The sequence below is a fragment of the Lonchura striata genome, chromosome 2 (genome assembly GCF_050655825.1).
Source record: "Lonchura striata isolate lonStrDom1 chromosome 2, ASM5065582v1, whole genome shotgun sequence".
In the NCBI taxonomy this organism is placed as follows: Eukaryota; Metazoa; Chordata; class Aves; order Passeriformes; family Estrildidae; genus Lonchura; species Lonchura striata.
In genome coordinates, this window is record NC_140704.1 from 43334283 (window position 1) to 43358530 (window position 24248).

The 24248-nt window shown below is 38.1% G+C and overlaps 1 protein-coding gene across 2 annotated transcripts in view; it reads right to left on the reverse strand.

Moving 5' to 3' along the window:
- Positions 1-558: 558 nt before the first annotated feature.
- The window catches only part of CPNE4 (copine 4), a 226568-nt gene continuing 202878 nt past the window's right edge, over positions 559-24248 (reverse strand). For both annotated transcript variants that reach the window (XM_021531234.4, XM_031503894.3), the window contains 5 exons: positions 23456-23510; positions 14343-14394; positions 9897-10030; positions 7582-7818; positions 559-1158 (listed from right to left, as the gene is read on the reverse strand). In XM_021531234.4, coding sequence (XP_021386909.1) covers positions 1027-1158; positions 7582-7818; positions 9897-10030; positions 14343-14394; positions 23456-23510 — 610 coding nt within the window. In that variant the 3' untranslated portion in view covers positions 559-1026. The remainder of the gene's footprint in view (positions 1159-7581; positions 7819-9896; positions 10031-14342; positions 14395-23455; positions 23511-24248) is intronic.

Here is a 24248-nt window from a genome sequence, read left to right on the forward strand (position 1 = left end):
TTTATTTTTTTTTTTTTAAAGTGGCTCCAATATTCTTTTGGTAAAAAACAGTTCTTCTACCACACACAGGTGATCTGTGTGAGGATGAAGTTACAAATCACTGCTTGTCACAAAATCAGGCTGTGCAAAATTTCATTTGGAAAATGTGCTACACAGAGTTGGATTCTGCATGTGAGATTTAAAAACACAAATGAAACAAAGTAAGAATTCCCAAGCAGAAGAGGTTATAAAATTGGATAGCCTAAATACACTCTGTTTGAAAGCCAGCCAGACTGTTTGGATTAAGTTGGCATGTTTTAAGACATGCAGTCCTGATGGATCATGCTCTCCAAGCCAGCTATGGTCTGAACACTTTGTAACAGCTGGATTTGTCAGGCTTTTGAAAAGTTACTACCACGGATTGAGTGGGCTTGTTTGAGTGTCCATGTTATGAAGTGCTAACATTAGAAATGCCCGTGCTTCAGGGCAGGTATCTCCTGAAACACTTTATTACCCTTCCCTTGGAATAGGGAAATTGAAAGCAGGCAATCTTGTCGCAGAGAGAGAAATAAAGACAACTGCAAAACTGTGTTGTTTTTATTTTAAACATGCAAAATACAGTTCATGCATCTGCCATTTTGAAAAATTTCTCAGTTCATAGCAGATTAAACCAAAGACATTTTGGCTATCGACTCTCAATAAATATTTCAAAATGCTTTACAGTGTAAATATAAGAAATTTAGGAAAATTTCAACAAACCTGTATAAAAACCAGATACAGATAACTTTTTATTTCAAGGCAACATGCTGTAATGTAAAGAGTTCACTTTTTTTCTGGACTTTTTTCTCATAAAAAGTTTTCAACAATACAACCGCTTAACAGATTTAAGCCTTTAGGCTACACATGCAAAAAAAAAAAAAAAAAAAAAAAAAGGGATTTTAGTTAAAAATCACCAAAACGTGCTATTTTTTGTTTCATTTTTTAAATACAGTAGTTGTAGACAGTAGCATTTCTCGTTTTAAATTTTGTAAAAGAATGCAGGCAGGTTCATGGAGCTAGTGTCCTGGAAGACTCGTACTCTGACATACATTTTGGTTTTATCCCTTTACCATTGTAATAGTCCACGACTTGATTTGGAACTTCAGCCAAAACGCTTTTTGCTAGAGCAGCTGGGGATGCCTGCAGGAAATGGTAGAAAACACAAGCATTAACCTGGCTCTCTGCTAGAAGTGCCATGAGTTTTAGAGGCATTCGTGCCATGGTATCAAGGGAGGATGTATGGTACAGAGATGGAAGGAAAAAAAGACTTAAAGTGAATCACACTCATTTTATGAGTCAGTTTAAGTATGGAGCTGTAGCTGCCTCAAAGTATACTAAAGCCAAAAATGCTCTGTGTGACTTTGGGCCCGTTTGGACTATTTTAAGTTCAGGGTAACTGAACTTCCCTGCACTCTGGAAGAGCCCCATATCACAATAAAAATCTGCAAAAACTTCATTCATCAGTGTTCAGCGCTCCAAGATGAACATGAATGGACAACTCTGTGAAAGGGAGGCCTTCATTATCATTCTGCTCCTCAGAATCTGGCATGGTGTTTTAATGGCTGGAAAAATTTTTAAGTCAATAAAAAATACTTTGTGTTTATTGGAATTAAACCATGGTTACAAGAAAGCTTCAATCCTAGGCTTGGTGGAGGCTTTAAAGCTTTTTCTGCAATGTAAAAATGGCAAGTGTCTGCCAGACTACGAACTGATGATCCTGAAAGGTAGGGACAGATATGGAGATGGCCACTGGCTTTCACCCCAGGCAGGGAGGAGGGCTCCCCCTCAGTGCAGTGAGAAACCCTGCCCTCCATCAACCACACAAAGTTGCTGCCTCACACCCTGATAATTCCTCATTTTAACCAGAGAGGCCTGTGGATGTTTTGTGGGCAACCACTACCTGTGTGTGCTGCATGGATATTCCTCAGCCTCTGAAGGCCACAGTGACAAAGCTGGACTCATTCTCCCATGCACCCTCTTGCCCCATGTTTTGGATTTTCTTGTTTCTATGTGTTTGGGTAGAGCTGGTTCCAAGTCCTCCGGAGCCAGCCTTCTTGGCCATTTTCCCTTTGAGCCCACCGCAAAAATGCAGTAAAACTGCAAACACTTAAATGTCATTTTGTGAGGTTTAAATTGATGTATTTATCTCCAGAGAGTGCAGACTGCATCTCAGATGATGCATGGGAACTCAGCCGGTGACTGGATCATATTTCTTCTGCACACCAAGTGCGTTTTCCCAAATTAATGAACACTTGCCTCCTCACTGTCTGTAGTGTTATCAGCCAAGCTGCAAAACTACCAGGTCACAAAGCAGTTATATTGACTGTTTTTTAACCCACTCTTTTCATAGGGTGGCATCCTTATCCTCACAGAGTCTTAAAATTTGGTTTACATAGAATGTAAATGGTAATCTATTTATAGGCATGCTAATCCAAGGGTGAAGAAAACAGGCTATTAGAAATTCCAGTATCAAATATTATAATACTGCAAATACAAAGATAATGCTGGCAAAATCAGAAACAGTTGCAGTTTTTTTTTTTTCTCCTGTGTTTTTGTATTTTGACTCATGTATGGGATTAGTAACAAATAAAACTAACTGGTATTTCCCTACTGTGACATAGATACCAAAATATTTGTGCAACCAAAAAAGCTTGGAACATTTCTGCATGAACAAACATAGAGCATACTTCATGTGACAGTGCAGCAAGTGTTCTAAGGTGTTACACAGTAACAGAACCCATTCACTTTAATCCTGAAATGTAAATGCATGGTTTTCCAAAGTTGCTCTATTCTTGCCTAAACCTGTTTTATAGAATCATGAAATGATTTGGGTTTGAAGGGACCTTAAAGTTCATCTAGTTCCAAGTAAATAATCAGAAAATACCTCTTGGAATTACACAAATGGCTGTTTTCTACAATGCTATTGAAAATTACTATTTCACTCCTTCCCAATGTGCCAAAGCTGTACATACCTTAGCCTACCTCTGTGCTATTTTACCAAAAATACAACCCTACACAGAGGTAAAAACAGGGAGTAGGGGAAGAGCCCTGAGCCAGCACTGCACGTATAAGCTGTAGCAATCTGGAAACTTCACTCTGTTCTGTCTTTAAAAATGGTGGGCAGGAGCACTGGCATCAGCTTCTCTGGATCTGTGTAGTTCACATGTTCTGAACTTTGGGCCAACAGCACTCACTGCTGTGCATCATCCTCCCTCTGCCACTTCTCTCTTCTGAAGCCACATCCATTCGTCCTGAATGAAGGGTCAGCCTTTCAGGACAGGCTCTGTCAGGGCTCAGATGCACAGCTGAATCACTGCCACTTCAGGAGTCCTCAATTGAAAAGCCTTTCATTGAAGTTTAGGCAAAAACATTTACTGTGCCCACAGGCTCACAGGCAATATGTGCCCCACACAGGATTGCCCTGGGGTAGCTGGCCTGGTCCATACTTCAGTCTGAGCATGGGCAACTGTTTCTTTACTGAGTTTCACAATGCCAGTGATGTCTCTTAGTTCTGGGGCTCTTTCTAGCAGGGGACATCCCAAAAACAGGCTTGGGGCTGGTTTTTCCCCTCTGATGATTTGGACCACCTGTATCTTACATAATTTTTGGGGTGTGGTAAAGCACTCTCATTTCTAGATCAGATGGTGTAAAGCAGCATTTTCATTAGTGAGAATAACACTCAGTAACTTCTAAGCAAAAACACAGACCCAGATTGCCTTTGCTGGGTCTTTACCACAGATGGGACATTAAATTAATGTTTTACTGTAACATTTTCCTGACTGCTTGAAGATCATTCTAGCAATAAGCACCTCAAGATGAATAGTTATCATTTGATAGCTGATACACAACAGTCAGATCAGTCAGCAGCAGGAAAATAATTCCCTGTGATTCCATAGGTGGTGTGTATTACAAATGACTGTTGGTTCAGTTCTATAGCTTCACAATGCTTAACCTTTAACTACAATGCATAGTGCAAAACATTGCTCCTTGCAGTGGCTATGAGCTGTGCTTTCCATACTCCTTGGTGATGTGTTATTAAGTCACAGCTGTTGACCTTTGTGATTAAATACAATGCAGAATGGAATACAATCTACCTGTGGCATCAGATTTGTGCCCAGTAAATATATCATACATCCCAAAGACAGAAAATTTCATTTCTTAAAATACAAATGTGAATGCATTAAGGCAGGTGATTTTCTTCAACTGCGTTTCAGTGATGGAGCATCACTGTTTTACAGTTTCAGGTGAAGGACACACATTACTGGGATGGTGATGATTATAGAGAGAAAAATGTCACTTGGATTTAGGAAAAATATGTTTCCTTTGTTTGTTATGTTCCCCTTTAGCGAATAGTACCCAGTATAAAATAGGACATGTTTTAAGTGTTAATGGTTACCTTGATTTTATCATGCCTCTACAACTACAGGATTTGCCAAGAGTTACTACAGTTGCTATTATTATTTTGATGGCTTCAAAGATATTCCTTAAAGAGAGAGAAAGAGCTTAGATGTTTTACTGAAGTAATTCTGCTGTACTGCATTGCGTAGGAGATTAAACCCCTGTAACAGAGCGTGCTGTCTACGCTGACTCTTAAGCCAGTAAAACATTGATGTGGGTATAAGGTTTTAGGTATGTGAATAACTAATTGAAAGGTGTTAAATGCCTGTGTGAGTGCTGTGCAGGCTCAGAACCTTCTCTGAAGTCAAACTTATAAAATAAAAGGGATTCGTTCTATAAGTTATTTTTGCAACTTCCTTCTCTCCCCTTCCATTTTCTCAAAGGGAAAGGTTTTGCAAAGATTATTTTTGATCTCTTTGGATAGATATGAGATTTTGAGTTCCAAGCTAACCTGAGAATACAAGTAATGAAAAAAAATATTGCTTGGGTTGACTCCAAGGGAATTTTGGTTTACTCTTCCAGCAAAACAAAAAAAAAGGCTCATGCATAACATTTTCTTCTCTCCTGTCATTACTAGATATAATATGGATTTAGGAATAAATAAATACTTGATTTATCAGAAAAACATATAAACCTTACACAATTTGATTTTTAATCTTTCTAAAAAGATCTTTCAACTTTTTTTTTTCACTTAATAAATTAATACAATTGACAAAAGGAGTGGGATTTTTACCTAAACATGTATTTTACTTAAAGCTGTCAAAAGTAATATGCTGATATATGTAAATTCTTGTGTTCAGTCAGAACTGATCTGACAAAAATCTCCCAAATGTGTTAAATCTGCATTTCCTTTGTGGGGAAAAATAAATTTGAATCAAAACATCACCCTCATTTCTCCCATGAAAAATTATTTCTTTAGCTGATGTATGGTCTTTTGTTAGTGCTAAATAAGCAAGGAAGATATGAATGTCACTTTGTTAAGAGAGAGAGATTATTTGGTATATGACAATAAAGAAATTCAACCAGAAGTGACTATTTTTATAAGCACTCATTCATTACACTGACATTTGTTGAAAAGCTGAAAGATCACAATAAACAGACTAAATATCAGGTTGCATAAGATATATTAACTTTTCTGATAGAGCAAATACAAATCTATCTCTATACCTATGTTATCTTTGCTACTGAAAGAGGAAGAAAAATATCACTATTTAACAAAAAGAATACATAAAGATTGCTTTTCTCTCCCAATACTGGGGAAGTTAATCTAAATCAGCTAAAAAGAATATATGCTTGTCATTTTACCAGTGCTGGCAATAACAATGCCACAGATTCAGTCACAAGTTAACACTAGGGGCACAATATATTTAGAGCCCAGAACTGCAACTGTCAGCATTAATCTACTAAATCCAGGATGATTTTAGCTTCATTATAAAAACCATAGTGAAACTAAAAATAACAAATGTAGCTGGCTTTGCCAGTTCCTTGCAGAAGCATGTTTTCACCTAATTAAAAGTAGCTCCCACTAGCCCATAAATAACTCAGCTCTGGACACTTTTCCAATGACTACAGTGCAGCACTACACACTTGTGATTATGTGCTGAAGGAATCACAAGCTCTGAGGTGGTAGTGCTCATACTTTGATTCAGCAGGTAGGTGGCTGTGTGCCCCTGTCAGCACAGAAATGTGTTTGTCTGCAGCTCAGTAGTCAATCTGCAGCTCTTTGGCATGGTGGCACCAAACTAATAGCATAAGATGAGTTTTCCCTCCTGTTGTATCCATGGCTTACATAAAACTAGATGGAAAAGAGGAAAAAGTTTGTTGCTCTTGCTCCTCAGCAGAGTTTGTGAAAGTAAGAAATGTGTCTAGATATAAGGCAAATATTGCAAAATTGCATTTTGAAATGAGAAAAAAAGAACAACCCTTGTAAAGAGAAAAATGAAGGTATTTTGGAAGTAGCAAAAAGAAATAAAAGCTCATGTGGTGACAAAAATCCCAGAAAAACTAAAAGAGAAGCTAAATTAAAAAAAGAAATGTAAGCAGTGTGAACCCATATGCAGATCAAAACCAGCCGAGAGTTGAGAACTTTGCTATGACATATCCAAATCTAAGGATCTTTAGTGTATGAGAGCAGATTGAAAAGAGCGATCTCATGTGGAGAATGAGCCAGTTGTACTGTGAGTTAAATAAATTCTTAAATCAAATACTGAGGCTATCCTTCCTAGACAGAGCAAAAAAACAGCCTTGAGAACCAAATAAATGTAAGAGAAGTGAGAGGATAGAAGGGAGAGAAAGATGGAGAAAGGGAAGGAAAGGGATGGGATCAGCATTGCAGAGGAACATAATACATGTCTCCATATGGAGGAAAAGAGCTCTGAAAAACCCCTCTGGGTGTGGAAAGCCCCTTCTGCTGGTGAATGCTGTGCCTACCCTGCTGCTGAAAAGTCCCTGGAACAGATGGTACAGTGTAGGACAGGTGACTGAGAAGAAAAGTTCATGACCAAAGCTTTACTTTAGATTTGGCAATTTGATGCTGGTTCTGTTCCTTTCTTTCCTACAGAGTATATTCTACACCACACTGGCCTCAGTCAGGAACAGCTGGCTGAAGGCAGAGGGAAGCTCTCAATAATGCCACTTTCTTGCCTGTGTTCTTGTACAGAATTTGGGAAAGGGTTTGGAGGCAACCAGGATGCTGTGGGTGGATTATTCTGCATTTGAGAGCTCAGGGACCAAATCTCAATAAAGAAACAGCCTCCTGGGAAACACTGTGAAGACAAATTCAAAGCCATTTCATCACTGTCTGTGGAAATGAAGGAATGGAAAGCAGAATACAGTAGTCCTAATAGAACAGATGCAAAAGAGAATGGAAAAACAGACACCATGAAATATAAGGCAAGGAAAGTAACCAAATTAAATCAGGCAGAAAGTGGAAACAAGGACTGGCACCACAAAAAAACACAGGGATTTTGTCTCATATCTTCCTTTCCCACCCCCACCAATTCACTAATGGAGCACATTCTGATTCCTTTTTTTCCGCTATTTCTGACACAATAATGCCATGGATTTACTCAACAATTAATGCATATGCAAAGTTAAGCCCAGCCTCATGAATCATTCACTATACCCATTCACCCTTCTGTGGCAAGGATGGAAAAACCAGCTTACATGTTTGAAGTTCCTAAATGGCACAAACTGGACAATGTCTCGAAGCACAGGCTCGCCCTTGGGAGACCTCAGGATGCCGTCATCACCGTCCAGCATCTGCATGTCACTAAAATCAGCGTTGCCCACCCCGACGATGATGACAGACATGGGGAGGTGGGAGGCGTGGACGATGGCCTCTCTGGTGTCAGCCATGTCTGTGATGACGCCATCCGTCAGGATCAGCAGGATGAAGTATTGCTGAAGTCGGACAAGAAGTGAAAAATTATGTTGTTAGTAAATAGTCCAAAGCTGCTTAACCCATTAAGTTAAAAAGTATAAAAGTGTTTCTGGTAACTCACTCATGGACCTTTTTAAAGAGAAAAGAACCTTTGTATTGACTATACAGAATTTTCCATTCCAAACTCCTCAGCTACTAATTTCTGCTCTGCAGGGTAATGGGCTCCCTGAGGAGAGCAAGGCAGGAATATATCCATCTTCATATTCCTTATACAGAGCCTCAAAGAGAGGTTTTCTCATTCTCTAGTGGACAGCAAGTAATTTGGTGAGTTTGTTATTCCTTTCCCAAATCTCCAAAGCCCACTGAACTGGGATCATGAGCTATGACATATCTTCACTTGGTAATGGTGGAGTGGCCCTTACTTAGACCCTTTATTAATTGTTGGGCAGCTGGAGTAATTTATAAGAAATTAGTGCATTAATAGGAAAAATGAATAAATCATAGGATTTGGTCATTTTGCATGAGCAATACCGACACACTAAACATTAATAATATTTATGTATATACAGGGGTATAAACTCAAAGTGTTCCTATCCTCTTGTCCTGCCACAAATAAAACAAAGCATGCAGGGAGAAAACTTCATCTTGAACATTCATACTATAAATTGTTTTTCAGATAGAAAGAGGGAAACAGGTATAGAATGAAGGAACTTATTCAGTAAGGCATATTAGATCAGAAACAGCATTACGAATAGAGTGAGCCGCTTTATAGGACCTTTACCTACCTTTAGGATTAGGTGGGTATGGAAATTCAAACATAGCAATTCCCTATTTTAGGACTGGGACCCTAAGTATTATCAAGGTTCTGCAAACAACAGTGGAATCACGGAATTATAGAATGGTTTGGATTGGAAGGGACCTTAAAGATCATCTAGGCTGAACAGATGAGGAAGCAGGGACACGTTCCGCTAGACCAGGTTGCTCACAGCTCCATCCAGCCTGTCCTTGAACACTTCCAGGGATGGGATAGTCTTAGCTTTTCCAGGCAACCTGTTCCAGTGCCTAACCACTCTCACAGTAGCGTTTTTTCTAATACCTAAAGTTGTCCCCTTTCAGTTTGAAGCAATTACCCTTCATTCTGTCACTGCATGCTCTTGTAAATATCAGTCACAAGCCCAGACTCGTGAACAGAAATATTTCATAACTGCTGCTCTAATAGGACTTAAAAAAGCCACAGCACATGAAGAAATCTTAGAGAAGGCTCTAGGCCAGGTGATGAGGCAAATGCCAATGCACAGCTCTATTCTGTTCTGTTTAGGCACTTTTCATGCTGCAGTACACAGTGTCTCTCTTACATCCTTTGGTCCTTTACAGCACTGCTCTTGTACATGGCTCAGATCTACTCACTCACATATTCCCTCCATTTCTCTTGCTCTCCCTTTCTCCCATTCTGTCTTCAAGGTAGGATCAAAATAAATTTAATGCACCTCAAGGGTGTACATTTAAAATATTATTTATATGTAAGTCTTTTAGCCCAAGAAATCTGTCCTGGGGTTTTTATCAGATGCAGGCTAACAGAGTTGTCTTCCAATTTCTGAAAGGCACAAATTACTTAATCATTAATAACAGCTGAAAACTGTATCCTTACAATTTTCAAATGAAGAGTTGGAAAAGTTCCCTAGGTGTATTAGAAAAAAATTTAGTACAGCCTGTGCCCGAGGCATGAAATTGGGTACTCTGAGTAGGGAATAATTTGAATTAATCTCTTGGCACAACCAAGACTTTTAGGGCTTCAGTGCTCAATTTTTGTAACTTTAGTAGCGCCATTTCTATTTCCATAGTGAAGAACTGGGTATGCTACAATGAAACAGCCCTAAAAGTAGGAGTTGATCAGTGGCAAGGAGTTTAAAGCTGTGACAATCAAAGCTAGAAAGACTGGATACACTGTTCCAGCTGACACAGGTTTAAACTGCCTTCTGTGAAGGCAGTTAATAAAAACTGTGAAGGCACAATCTGCATTAAAAGGCCTTGTTTTGATGGCCTACAAGAGATCCATCATAAGGCAAGAAAATATGCAAACACAGTTTTTTTCCCTTACCGAGGCCTCCTTGGTGTTGGTCTCCTCTGATGCAGATTTTGCCACTTTCTGGATGATAGGAGCAATGTTTGTTGGTCCGTACAGCTGCAGCTTGGGAAGGCAACTCTGATAAGCTTCCACAACACCTTGTATTCCTGGCATAAAAAAAAAACAAAAACAAAAACAAAACAAAACAAAACCCCAAACCAAACAACAACAACAAAAAAAGAAAAGAAAAATAAATGTGGAGCACATTGCCAATGTCAGGCTTGTTCAAAATGTAAATGAAAGGTGAGTTCTTAATGAACAAATCAAAAATACTACATGATAAGCAAGCACTAGCAACTTCAGATAATTTGAAGGAATCTGTCTCTAGCTGCCTTGAATCTAGATTGTAATATATAATTCATTATACCATGCTTCTGCTTCCCAGCAGCTTTTAATATCTATTTTTCAGGCATGAGTTTGCAATGCCATAGCTTCCATTCTCAGTTTAAGATATGATAGCTTCCTGATTAACAACTAAGATTCATGGTGAAAGGCTAGACACACATTAGGAAACACTTCAACAATTCTTTATTCTTTTCAGACAAATATTTTTGTTTATCATGGAAGTTGCCAACAAATTTGTCCTTTGTACTTATGCCCTAAAGCTGTTAAGGAATTCAAAACATCTTTTCACTCTCCTGTACTAATAAAATAATTTTTTTCAGGGTTAATTTGCATAATCACTCATTGGTTGAATTTGACTATGACCAAAAGCTGTGAAACCTTGGAAGAAACAGCAGGATGCTTTACAGCCTACAGAAAAATGGGCTTTAGCTGAGAGATTTTGATGGAGAACTAGCTATTTTTGGCTTTTTCATTTCAGGATATATAGTCAGACCAGGGAGCAAAGACTTCTTTGCTCACACACTTGACAGATCACAGAATGGAAATTGGTATTTTCAATCATTGAGAAGAAGGATTTCTTGAAGTGATGCACATTAGCCTGCCCATTCAGAACTTCCAGCTTACCAGACCTAAAGGATTAGAGGTCTAATGTTGGAAAGAAGGCAATAGACTGAAAAGCTCTGCAAAGGATGCTGAAGAATGAAATGGCTTCAGTAAGATCCTAAGCCAGTTTTAATTTGCAAGGAGACTCGCTCTCTCTTGAGATATTTTACCCAACCATATTTACAGGATAGATGGGTGCAGAATTACTACTAACACATGACAGGGAGTTGCAATTGTGTTTTACAATGACACACATACACTCCTATGAAAAAGTGGTGGAGAACAGCTTTCTCTCTTTAGAGACAGCCACAGATATATTTTTCCATTGCAGTGCCAACAAACAAAAGAACTTGCTCCAATTATAGCTGTAATGGGCTGAAATGTAAAGTAGTGTTACAAAATGCCCCTGGGTAATTCCAGTGACTAAATTACCTATTGCAAAACTGATCTTTTTTGAACTCCCAGTTTTAAACTTGCTAAGGATTTTGTTTCATATACTTAATGATGTTGCATGAAGGCCTCATAAATCTTCCCTAAGATGATGACAAGATACACTATACTTTTCTTCTTATGCAGTAAAATAATGCAAGATAAATCTTACTCCCTGCATTCCACAGAGATTTAGTGTTGTTCATGTCAGAAAGTTGCTCTCATCTTAGAGACATGTTCTAGAAACATAATTTCTTGTTTGCATTCTCAGATTAAAATATTTTAGAAATATTTACTGTCCATCCAATCCTGACACAACAGGGTATGTGAGTGGATTACTTTTTAGCTTTATGTTTTTGTACTCCTTTATCTTAGGCATGTGTGCATTTTTTTTTCACAATTGAACTCTTTACATTTTTTTTGGAAGCCACTTTCAGCATCTCCAATGAAATACAGTGTATGCATACATATATGGGTTTAAGATAAATGTGTAGACACACTCATGTAGACTAGAGATTTTTCCCTACTTTCTTCCTCTTATAATAAACTAAGTATTAATTATAAGATTATAAAAATAATATACTATAAATATACTAAATATACACTATAAATACTAAAATTTTCAAGAATGGAAAAGGTAACAAGTGAGTATATCCATATTTTATGAATTCCAGTGCTCTTCATCTCAATATACAGTCCCTGTATGTAGAGTGATGCTTCACACTACCTTGTGCCAGCAAAAGCTCTGTTTCCACAGAGAAAAGGATTTCATTCCTCAAAGGCAAAACAGACACATACTTTTTATATCGCATCCAACCGCTGTTTCTTTGTTTAAAACAAGATACTCTTAAGCAATTTTACTTAATTTTCTGGCAAGTATGCTAGATATTACAAGGCAAAATAGTGTAATCACTAAGCAATTTATGTCCTTCTCACTCTTGCATGCTTTCTCCACATGACTTGCTGATATTACTGCTCCCTGTGACACCTAATACGGTGAAAGCATCTAGAAAACATCACAGAACAAACAAGCACCCATGACAGGCATGAGACACACATCACATATGAGCAAGCTGCAGCAGAGGATTAAACAACATATTTTCTGGTTTGTCTCCTCTTCTTGCTTTCACCCAGGTGGATATTATTTTAAAAGGTATTCTTTAAGACGAACAAGTGCTTTTAATATCTTGCAGATACAGGTGCAAACGCTGCAAAATTTCTTCCCTGGCATTCTTTCATGCTGCAATGACTTTTTTAATGTTTTCTTAGGCTTAGAACTCCTTTCAGGTGCTGGGCTAACTTATCAGATAATTGAGTCTTATTCCAAGATACAAATAAAGTTTAAATTATTAAGTGACATAAGCCAAGCTTCATAAGCAGCTCCTTCCTGTTTTTTTACCCCCTTTCATTTCCGTTGTTACATTTAGTTTTGCACACAGAGTGTGGTTTGGATAGTAAATCCCTTGCTTACAGAGGGTTTGTCTCTCCAAACTCTGCTGCTGGCATCAACTAGATGTGGCAGCCTTTTCAATCAATAAAAATCATTATATAACAATGCCAGTGTGAGAAAAGAATTAGCCTCGAACTCAAAAGAATCAGCAAGGGTGGAGGATAAAAAAAAAGTGTTCTTTGCATGGATTGATAGAGCTCTGTAGTTTGCAGAGGGTCACAAATATCTTGCAGTTAGATTGAGAAACAAAGCTCAATTTGAACACTACATGCATAAATATGTTATCACCTAATGCTGACCACTGATAACTGTTTTAATGACATATTATTAAATATCATGGTCCAGATGGAATTCTGAGGTCTCTTTTGCTTCCCCACCTCATCCCCATACTGAAGTCTCAACATCAAGCTGGCTTACAAGCTTACAGGCACTTCTAGATGCATACATGTAACTTATGCTTCTTCCAACTCCTTAAAAGCAATGTAAAAAGCTGTATGAGCACATCAGGCAGCTGTAGAACTTATGCCCAATTGCATTTCAAGCATATGACCTGCAAAGGCTGGGGCAGTCCAACAATTCAAGTGCAACAACAAAGCAGGAATGCCCACTGAACCAAAAACAGGTCTTGCATTTAAGATGCATGAACTCCAAATTTTTTAAATTTCTCTTGAATTGCTTGTTCCGTCTTCTTTTCCTCACTTCATTTCTCTGCATCTTAGCTTTCATCCTGAACATATTTGCTGCCCATGCTCAAAAGAAAGACACTAATAAGCCTGAGAAGGGCTAAAAAGAGCAGCTAGAAAATTTGAACAGGAAGAGCATTTTGAAATATCCAGTTCAGTATTTGGATGAAAGCAGAAGCATAAGGGAGAATAACAACCTGTGAATTTTAGACAGCAATGATCACCCGAGCAAAACTCTTAACTGTTACTGGGTTTAGAGGTAATTTTCCTGTTATTGTCTTTTACAACATGTGTGAATTGTGGCAGAAGATTTTAAAAAGAGAGCATCAATCACTGTAGATCACACTTGCAAATACAAGACATAGATCTGCTACATAAATCTGGCCTCTGATTACCAACGATTAATGACTGTTGAGAGAACATACCAGTATCTTACATTGTAGTCTCCTGCAGTATTTGCTTTCAGGAAAGTAGATGTTTTTCTATCAGCTTCTTCGCTGCTATTGACTTGCAGCAGGCTATAGGTCTGGTCAAAGAACCGGCTCTAAACTGAGGGAATTTTTGATCACAGAGGTTCACAGCCTACTTTTTTATATCCTATCCTTCTTAGCAGCACAAACTATTGCTGTGTTGAGGCAGCTGAAGATTTAAAATTAATCTAGTTCTTAGAAATGCAAGTGATTCCAAGAGGCCCAAGTGCTGAATGTCCACCTACTTTTCAGGAAATTATTGTATGGCACTTTCCAAAATTTCTAAAGTTAAGTTCAATAGTTTGGAGCCTCTCAGGTCCCCAGATCCTGGCTGCCCTCTTTAATAAATCCACTTTGAATAATACTCAGGTGATGCAATAAAAAACGCATATTTTGCACACAGCAAAACTATGGCAGTCTGTCCTATTGTGAGCATTACCTGCACATTCTGGGTTGTCTTCATTGAAATTGATTGCAAAGTCATGAGAGACCTACAGATAAATGGAAAGAAAAGAAGACTGTTGTCAGAAAAGTTATTCCAAGAAGACTTGTGGTTAAACACTATTGACATTTCATCTGTGGTAAACTGGACACTTTCAAGCTTTCAGCCATTAAGTGTGAAATACAGTCCCAGCTGAAGCTCCCAGCAGAACCAAAGTAGCAAAACTGGAATCAAACTTGTCAATAACAACAACAAAACAAAACAAAACCACACAAAGAAAACCCACCCAAATACATTAAAAAATAATTTAAATATGGTGTCAGGATTGGGCTATCAATGCTGGGCACAGAAGAGGAATCTGTTGCTGAGGCCATTTAATGCCAGCTCTCCCTAGCTCAGCATCTCAGGAGGGAGAAGGCAGGTTGTGATACAGCAGCGACTGCAGAAACTCAGCTCACTTATGCATCCTGACCTTCTGAGTGAACAGTTCCTCATCTAAGGCCAAGGAGTACTGGGAAAGTAATTCTACAGAGAAATCAAGGATCTACTGTGCAATAGTAGTGTAAGAAGTATAAGGAGTCTAAGTTGGTTAAAATGTTAGAGTATTCTGGGGGGTAATAAATAATAAAAAAAAATTCCTGAAGACTCTTGGTTTTCCTTGCATGTGGTGGATATTCCAATCTCTCTCTTTCTCTGTCTCTCAATCTGTCTATCATTACATCCTACAGAGCTGTTTTTTAAAAGAACTTACATGAATACAACAAAGTAGCTGATTTTCTAATGAAACAAAATATTTTGTCTTTGGTGCCCTAGGAAAATAATACAAGACTTTTATATGCTTAAATAATGTTGGCACTGTAAGTCTCCAGTTCCAGAATTCCTCTTTAAGGTTTATTCTTTCCTGCATTTTTCTTTTTCAGATTCCTTTCTATTTTGTTTGATCACTGAAAAGTCTTGATTCCTTTTAATCTCTTTGGGTCTGAAGCCCAGCCTCTTAATTCTGTTTGTCTTAATTTTTCTTGAATAAAAAAGCTCAGGTTTTGTCTCACAATGCATAATGTGTGAATATACATATATGTTTATATACATATTTTTTATATATGTATATATGTATATATGTATATATGTATATATGTATATATGTATATATGTATATATGTATATATGTATATATGTATATATATATTTGACTTGCAAAAAGTGGCTGTGAGTTTAGCAGGTAATTTACATAAATTAAAGTTGAATTTAGGTGTATCATCCCAGATTTAAGAAGGCATTTATATAACTGCAATTATGCACGTTTAAAGCTTTATAGATCTCTGTAGGATCTTCAAAAGTGCCAATAGTCCTAGTGACATGGAAAGAAACCTCCTGTACAATGGAACCAGAATTATTTGCAGGAAGAGATTTATTTGTTGGATGTTGCTGTTTCATTTGCTAGTTTAGATGTCTTGACAGCAGGGTATGGAAATTGGTCTATGACTAAGGGTCACATAAATCAAATATGTGACAGCAGAGAAGCTTCTGTGAAAGTGGTGTAAGATGGCTAATTACTGCCAAAGAGAGTTCTTCATAGAGCAATGGAATTTCCCCAAGTGCTAGTCTTGCTTACCACAGTGATGCCTGCCATTATTAAGAGGTTAAATAAAGCAGTACTTCTACGAAGATGGGAAAGGACTGAAGCAAAACCTCACTGAGAAGTCTGCAGTTGCCTCAGCCCAGACAGGCATTCAGCATGACTACACCAAGCATCAGTCTTAGAGAGGGTTTTACATGGTCCATTCAATCTCTCCTACTTGGCCATGGAAGATAATGGAGGAAGTCAATATTTCTGTTCCTCAGTGAGCACCACAGAAGATCAGGGCTTCCAGATACACTTCAAAGGTGCTCCAGAGCCCTTCTGCCTGGCTGCTCTGGATATCTCTCAGTACACTTTGCCCAGCTGGTATCTGCCAGTCTCATGACCAGCTGCAGGCCAAAGGTAATTGAATCTGTCAAGAACTGTTATGGGAGTTTTCACTCATTGATATTTTTTGTTGTTGTTTTTCATTAGCCTTTCTCTTTCCTTTAGGGTTTCTGTATTTTGCATTAACTGTGTTAGAAAAACAAGAAGGATGGTGATGCATGTTTATGTATTTCAGACTGATTCTTCCAACACTATACCTCTTCAGTGATTTTATTTCTTTATTCCAAATGCATTTGAAATTATACCTAAAGGAAAACACAAATCTTTTGAAAAGATATGAATACAGTATTTTAATCTCACATGCAAGCATGGTTTGGATGCTTTTGTTGCCATACCTCTTCCAGAATCACATAAAGCAAACAGTTTATCTGGTTCAGAGCTATGGCACCCGGGCTATTATTTAATAGACAGCAGTTCAGGCAAATAAGGAAAGCCCAAGTCTAGTCAGTGTGCACTATGATCCAAAAATAATACTGTCTGAGGCTTGGCTGCCATCCTCCTAAAGCAAATGGCCCTCAAACATTGTCATCCTGATTTACAGAGCATTGTTAAAATGTATCCTGAAGGTAGCACAGGAAACACAATGAATGCGCAGAAGCATTGGCTTGTTTCCTATGCTCTTTGAGTAATATATCACAATTTAAACAAGATTTAAGTATAATGTGAAGGAGAGAAATTCTTTGAGCAGCACAGTGATGGTTCACAAATAGGAAATCATCACTCAAGGCAAGGCAACAGCAGATAGTTTTTAAGCAGAGCTTCTCCAAATGCTCAGAACTCATCCCCCACTCTGTTAAGCAAAGACAAGTGTGCTTCAGCCTGCTCCTTTGCTGTCTTTCCTGTAGTGGCCAGAACTCAGGAGAGTCTAAACCAGCAGAGACTTCAGACTTGTACCACATACTGAAGGCATTACTAAATTTGGGCTGCTACCTAGTAGGACTCCATATAAAGCTCATTCATGTCAATATGTGGTTTGGATCAGGCATTCAATGCTTTTGCTTTCCAAACAGGGAAATGTGATGAATTTCCCTCCTTTTTTTCTTTTTTTTTTTTAAATTTTTTTATTTATCTAATTAAACATGCAAGTGTTTTGTGACTGAAGGGCAACCCATGATGATGACACAGAACCAAAAGCTGGTATACTCAATGGCATCTTTCTGATATTGAATGACACAGCCCTTGAATGACTGATTATCCCAGAACTGATAAACTAATGACAAAAAAGAGGCTAAAGTCTGAATACCTAAGATGCTGAAGACTGAGAAATTCTCAGGGGAAACAAGAAGACACTGGGCTGTTCAGAAGCAGGCATGTTTATATAATTTACGAGAGTGCTTTGCATTGTGGATTGATCATTTCTACTCAGGAAACCCTGGAATGTGTCAAGTCACACAAATACAGAATGCCTGCTTTACATCAGTACCTGGCACAGAGAATTTTGCCAAGAACTGCAGACCACGGTCTGTGGTGGAAGTCAGCCTCACATTAAGGAATGTCGTCACAAAACCCTGAGTGCTTTTGACTGGACTAAGTTTTTGTAACCCTGGACTAAGTTTCAGATATGAAGCTGACCCTCTGCTCAGCCCTCCTCTCTTAACATCAATCCATAAAATCAATCCATAAAAGGGAAGGAGAGAGAAATGGCACGCTGGGGTGATTACATGGGATCAGCTTGGTGTTACTTGGGCTGCTGCACAGAGCTGCACTGAAAGCCTGTAGCTAAAGACATTTCCTTGCACTTGTATTAATAATCCCTCTGCAGGGCTCCAGATACATTCTTTAGCAGATACCATTATGGATGTGGCATTATTAAACTACAGGAACTCCTACACCAGGAATATACTATTTCACAGGTAATTCCTTCAAGGTTTTAACAAGCAAATTAACTAGCTCTACCATACATTATGATACAGATTACAGTGACATTTCTGAGGATATGACAATTAAATAAACAGTACAGGGTATTTTTGCTAAGACAGGATATAGAAATGTTTTTTTACCACTGTACAGTGCCTCCTCCACTGTCTGTACATATACAGTGACAGACACCTGCAGTTTTCCACCAATGTGATGGCACCCATAAGACTCTTACAAGAATCATAACAATATATCCACATACTTATGGCCACTTTTGTAAAAAGTGAAAAATCACATTGATTTAACATAGCAGGTAACTTATTTCCCTCATATTGGGATGCGATGAAATTCATCCTCATAGTATGGCTCTTGCTAAAAATATTTCTAGGCTTAAAGGAAAGGAGAATTTTCTAGTTGATGAGAATTTTTGAGATTTCTTAAAAAAAATATTTTATGAATTCAGATAGAAAACTCAAATCACAAAGAAAAATCCTACATTGGAATCTGAAAAATAATAAATCTTCCAACATTGATAAAGCAAATTGCTGGAAAGCTTTTGAACTATGCAAAGGCATTTTATTTAAGTTTCATTGAAACTTGTTATTCTAGTTTTACCTACACATTCTTTAAACCCCTTTAACTGAATTTCCATTTTTTAAAGTAAGAAGGTATGGGTTTTATTTTCAAATGCTGAATATGGATTCCTGAATTCTGAAAATTAATAATCCTTTTTTCCCCCTCTATCGATTGTTGAATTAATTGAAATTAACCTTCATGTCCCAAACAGCTCCAGCTTTTCTCTATGGTGATAGTACTAGGACTTTTTGACAAACAACCTGACAAATTCAGATTTTTAGGAATGCTTTCTCAATAATTTAAATAGAGATTGTCAAAAATCCATGAAGAATAGATGCATACAAGTGTAAATGCCAAAATGCACTATGTTGGACACTTATCTGTGAATAAATTGAACGCTATTAAGCTACTGTCATTCAGAAAACTAAATACGAAATGTCTGCATATTTTGCAAAAGCTTAAGACACTAATGAATTTCAAATACTTTTAGTCAAAAGCTATTATTTTCAGAATGCTCATTAATCAAATAGCTTGGGAGCTGGAAAACTTGTGTTTCTCGCTAAGATACATTATACATATTTCTGCTTGGCAAAGCTGGGCCATTTATTTCCCTTTATACTTCATTTTTGTACACGCTGCCCAAGTTTCCATGTCTAAATTAAACTTGCATAGATAAGGAGACTAATTCTGTTTTGTCCCTTGGTCTGCTACAGATCCTTTTTAATTTTTCTTTTTTTTTGTCTTTTTTGTCAGGTTTGCATTTATTTTAGCCATCAATCTTCTGAAAAGTGCAGGAATCATAAAGACCACAGCACTTCTCAAGTCCCTCACCTGTCCAACAAACCAGTGCAGGTTAGGGTTGTAAAGATGGTGCACTGTGTCTGTCACTGCAGTGAGTTTGTCTTCAGCATAAATTCACGGCAAAAGCAGGGAAGGAAGCTTTCACTAAAAATACAGAAATAACCAGAACTACCTTAAAACAAACTGCAAGTTGTTAGTACCTATTTGGGTGTCAGCTGCAATTCTCCTTTAGGAAACAGGCCTTCATTACTGGCAATCCACCTGTCATGGGGCTGACACAATTTGAACTTGCTTTTCATTTTAACAATAAGTTTTGTGCTGCTGTGTAGTTTTTCATCTCCTTTGAGTCCTGCCTGCTAAGAAGTCAGTGTGTGTGGTTTGCTTTCTTTCCTCCACTGTGAGCTTTCACAGCTGAGTCCATATTATCTACCACCTCTTCACTTTACATCAGACTTCTCAGATGCTCCCTTTCATTGTGAAAAAAAAAACCCCAAAAACCAAAACTACCAGAACAACAACAAAAAAAACCAACCAACCAAACAAACAAAAAAAACCAAAACCAAAAACAAAACCAACCAACCAAACAAAAAACCCTAAACAACATTCCAGAAGTTTTGTATGGTAGACACCGACAAGGGAATATTTCTCTCAGAGGTTTACTTAGAACAAGGAGCAGCGTGATGTAAGGTCTTGGTGGAAGAAGATCATTATTGTTGAATATTAGATGAAAGATCTCTAGGCTGATGAAGAATGATATATATGGTATGTCTTGCTTCCTTCACTTCCTCAGATTCTTTATGCCACTAAGAAACTGCTGGTTTTCTACTAACAGCTGAAGTGTGTCATTTGGAGATGAGCTGAGGGAAAATAAAGTCAACACAACATAGCAGTGTGCTCTTGAAATGGAAATTCTGTAGAAAACATATATAAAAACAATATTTAAAGGGGTAGAACATCAAGAGATTTATGAAGAACCTGCAGAGAAAGACACTGACATAGTTGAGGAAGGAAGCTATGTTACTTAGGTTGAATGGGGGTTCCATGGTTTCTTAGGAATCCTTGGCAGTGGGAGTAATTTCTGCCATAGCCCAAGAAATTTGCTGTCTACTGAAAGAAATAAAATACCAGATGCTGGAATGCAGACACCAACATCCTATGAGCAGATTAGATCACTTCATTAGGACTGAAGGCTTGAAAACAGATTCTAAATTAATGAGAAGCTGATTTATCCACATGATGGGGTCAGAACTTAGAAGTTCTCATAATGATTCAACCTAAATTTGAAGATGTAAAATTGTTACAGTAGTGGCACTGCTCTTCTTTAGTAAAACAAATATATGGTATGTATGACCTGTAATACCTGTGACTGAAAACATAAAAAGATCGTTTGAGATCTGCACTGTTGCTGTGATGTCTAGCATGCTGCCATATTTTTGAAACAGGAAATAAGAAGTTAAGGAAGAAACTTGGGAGCACTATTTTCTTACAGTCTCTGTTACTCTAAATTTTATCTGTTGCTTTGATGTTTCCTATGCATCTTTGCTTTGTTTCACATCAAAAGCTAGTCATTGTTGGCTTTGAATTAACTTTATACCAATGTAGACTAAATTACTGAAGAGCTTACAGGTTTACTATAATAATGCATCATGATGAAGGTGACTATTCAATTCTTGAAGGACATATCTTTCCATTCAGAAGTGCAGTCAAAGCCAAGCAGGGACCCAAAAGTATTGATATCAAGTTTAATTTAGGAAGCCAGATACTTTTATGGACTGTGTAGAGCATCACAGGGAGGGACTGAACAATAGCACAGATGACTGTTAACTCCTCATGCAGCTCCAGCTGGATGTGCCCATGACAGACACCAAGCTGATTATTGGTCCCCGTCTGTGGCACAGAAGAGTTAGTGCCCTGCAACGTGGTTCTTGTCTTCTTCAAAGTTTTATTGTGTTTGTGAGCTGATGTCACGTCATTTTGTCTTTGTCACTTTCTGACACAAGTTTCCAGAGCAGAAATTAAAGATGTTGTTCTGGCCTTCACCTGCATCTCTATTTGCTTTGGGACTTCTTTTATTTAGTTACACATATGTAATCCACAAGCAAGCAGCCCCATCCTTCTGAAGTTTACTCTTACTTTTCCTGAACTCTGCAAAATCTGAAGGTTCTGAGTCACATTCATTTTCTTGCTTTGAGAAGTTAGCAACAGGCAGACTGTTCAGGAGAGCTCATGCTATAGGATAAGAGTCTTCATTCATGCATGGGCTACTAAATTCAATGCAAGTCTCTGCGTTTCTTAAGGGCATTTGTCAGGAAATTATCCAAACACTAGTTTTGCCAAAGTGGAAAATCAATTGGTGTTGGTGATTGCAGGAACAATTGGTTACACAGACTCCTGAAGTTACTTTCTGGCAAGACATCTTTTTTCCAGCTAGCACTTGAAATGTGGTCTCACAATCAGGTGAGAAGGATGATGCTGGAATCTAACAAAACTGGTATGTTGCCAGTAGGCTCATGTGACCTGAAGCATCAGTGCTACCAGCTGATTATTTTGGCTGAGAAGAGCAGCTTTGTGCTGGGATCTTTGTCTCTCACCAGGAAACTATTGCAGCTGACACAGTAACACCTTCCTTCAAGCAGTCCTTAGATAAGGATGGCTCCCTATGACTGGAAAAGTTGTAAGTTTTCCCCCATGCACCGGTGGTCACCTCACAGATAATGGAACAATCAGGCCCTGACACACCACCTTAAATAACAGTGATGGCTGTCAGCTGCTGCAGTTGGAACAAACATACAACAGACACAGATGTTCTGAGCTCGTAATACCGCATTAAAGTGTATATCAAAGCTCTGGAAGCCATCTCTGACTTTTGAAAGCACTAACACTGGTGTTACCCTTGAGGAACAAAGCAAGGCAAAACACCTTGCCAGACGCAGGCAAGCTGAGAAAGCAATGTTGTTAAAACCTTAGACATCTGTTTGCATGACATGTATCAAATTTGTTGTACATCACTACTGTTATTCTTCTGCAGGTATCAAACCTATAAGCTGTGAGGAACACACTGGCGCATTTTTTTCATCTGCTGATTCATGCCTTACAAGGCTAATGCACACAATCCCTAAATTCTTACCTGGCTTGTGTTCACCTGCCTACCTCAGCTACAGCCCAGAGACACAAACCAGAGCAGGGCACACAGGGACACTGGATGAAGTCTGCATGATTAGATGCTAATACTTCTCCTTTCCAGATAGTATCTGAGTTGCAGAATGCCCACCTAGATTTTGGTTACTTATCTATGCAGAACTACTCTTCTGCCCACACAACCTCTGTAAAAAAAAGGATTTTAATTTCTACTTATTTCTTCTTGGGTCTTTCTCTGTTGAATGCTCCTTCTTTTACTTCACTGTCTTCACTCCAAGCCTACCAGATTGCATATTTATGCTCACAATTGCAGCATCACTCTCTTTTTGTTTTGGTTTTGTTTCCATTTGTTTATGTTTGTTTTGTTTATAAATGCCACTTCTCTCTAGCATGGCTACATGCTCTTGTACTTCTTTTCCTGGTATTGACTGTGTCCACCATGACACAAAAATTTGCCACAGAGCAAAATCCTTTTCAAGTCTTTATTTTCAGGAAGATGTTTAACAATGGATGCTCAAAACATAATTTCTCCTCTTATCATCCACTAACAAAGCTTTTCCAGTACCATAAAATATTTTGGGTGTTGTCAAACAATTATTTTAAGTCTAGCCCTGCCTGATTTCTGGTTTCAGTGAGGTATCACTGGGTGAGAAAGCCAGATGGAAGAAAACAAGCAGAGGAACTGTTCCTGTTTGCATTGGCTTTCACCATTTCTCCCTTATTTTGTGCCTCATACCTCAAGGAAATTAGAAAATTACACTTGGGCACCTACTTTGTATTCTGGGGGTATTCTTGCTCCAAATCCAAAGGCTGGAAACATTTTGTCACTGGAAAAGAATGAAAAAAATGTAAGAGTATCCATAGAGAAATATCATTACAATAAACATTTATTCCTCTGTATGCATTCATGAGAAATGCAAAGCACCACAATAGCACAGAAATGGCTTTTAAGTCAAGTGATGGCAGACTGGAAGGGTACTGGATTGGAGAAGTAGGGTTGGGTGCTGAACACAGATTGGGTGCTATGGAAGATTTTTCAGGTCAGCTCCTAGTATTTTTGGGCAGTTAAAATCACTTGGAGAATACTGAGAGATCTGGATGCCTTGTACTTCCCGCACAAATGCAATAATCAGTCTGCATAACCCACACTTTTGCATTACCTGGCCGAAGCAAGAGAGTTTGTTGACTGAACAGACTGTAACAACATTTATTTTATATAAATATGGATGTGCTCCCCGAGCTCAGAAAATGGGTCTAGTGAAGATATGACTCACGTTAAAAGAGTTTACAAGTTTGGGTTCTTACAGTTTTCCAGTTGCTCAAAAGGGAATTACTAAAATATCCAAAAGGGGCAGTTTCATGCTCCTAAACCTACAGGTTCTGTAAAGCTTTCCTCCTGCACCTTTAGCAGTTCCTCTAAAACATGAGATTATTTTAATTAGGTGTAGATTGACTGATAACCTGCCAAAATGCCTTGGCATGGTCAGTTTGCTTTCAGACACTAGTGAGGTTATTCTACCCAGTTAAATTTGCAAGAGAAAAAATACCTGATTCAGAGAACCTGG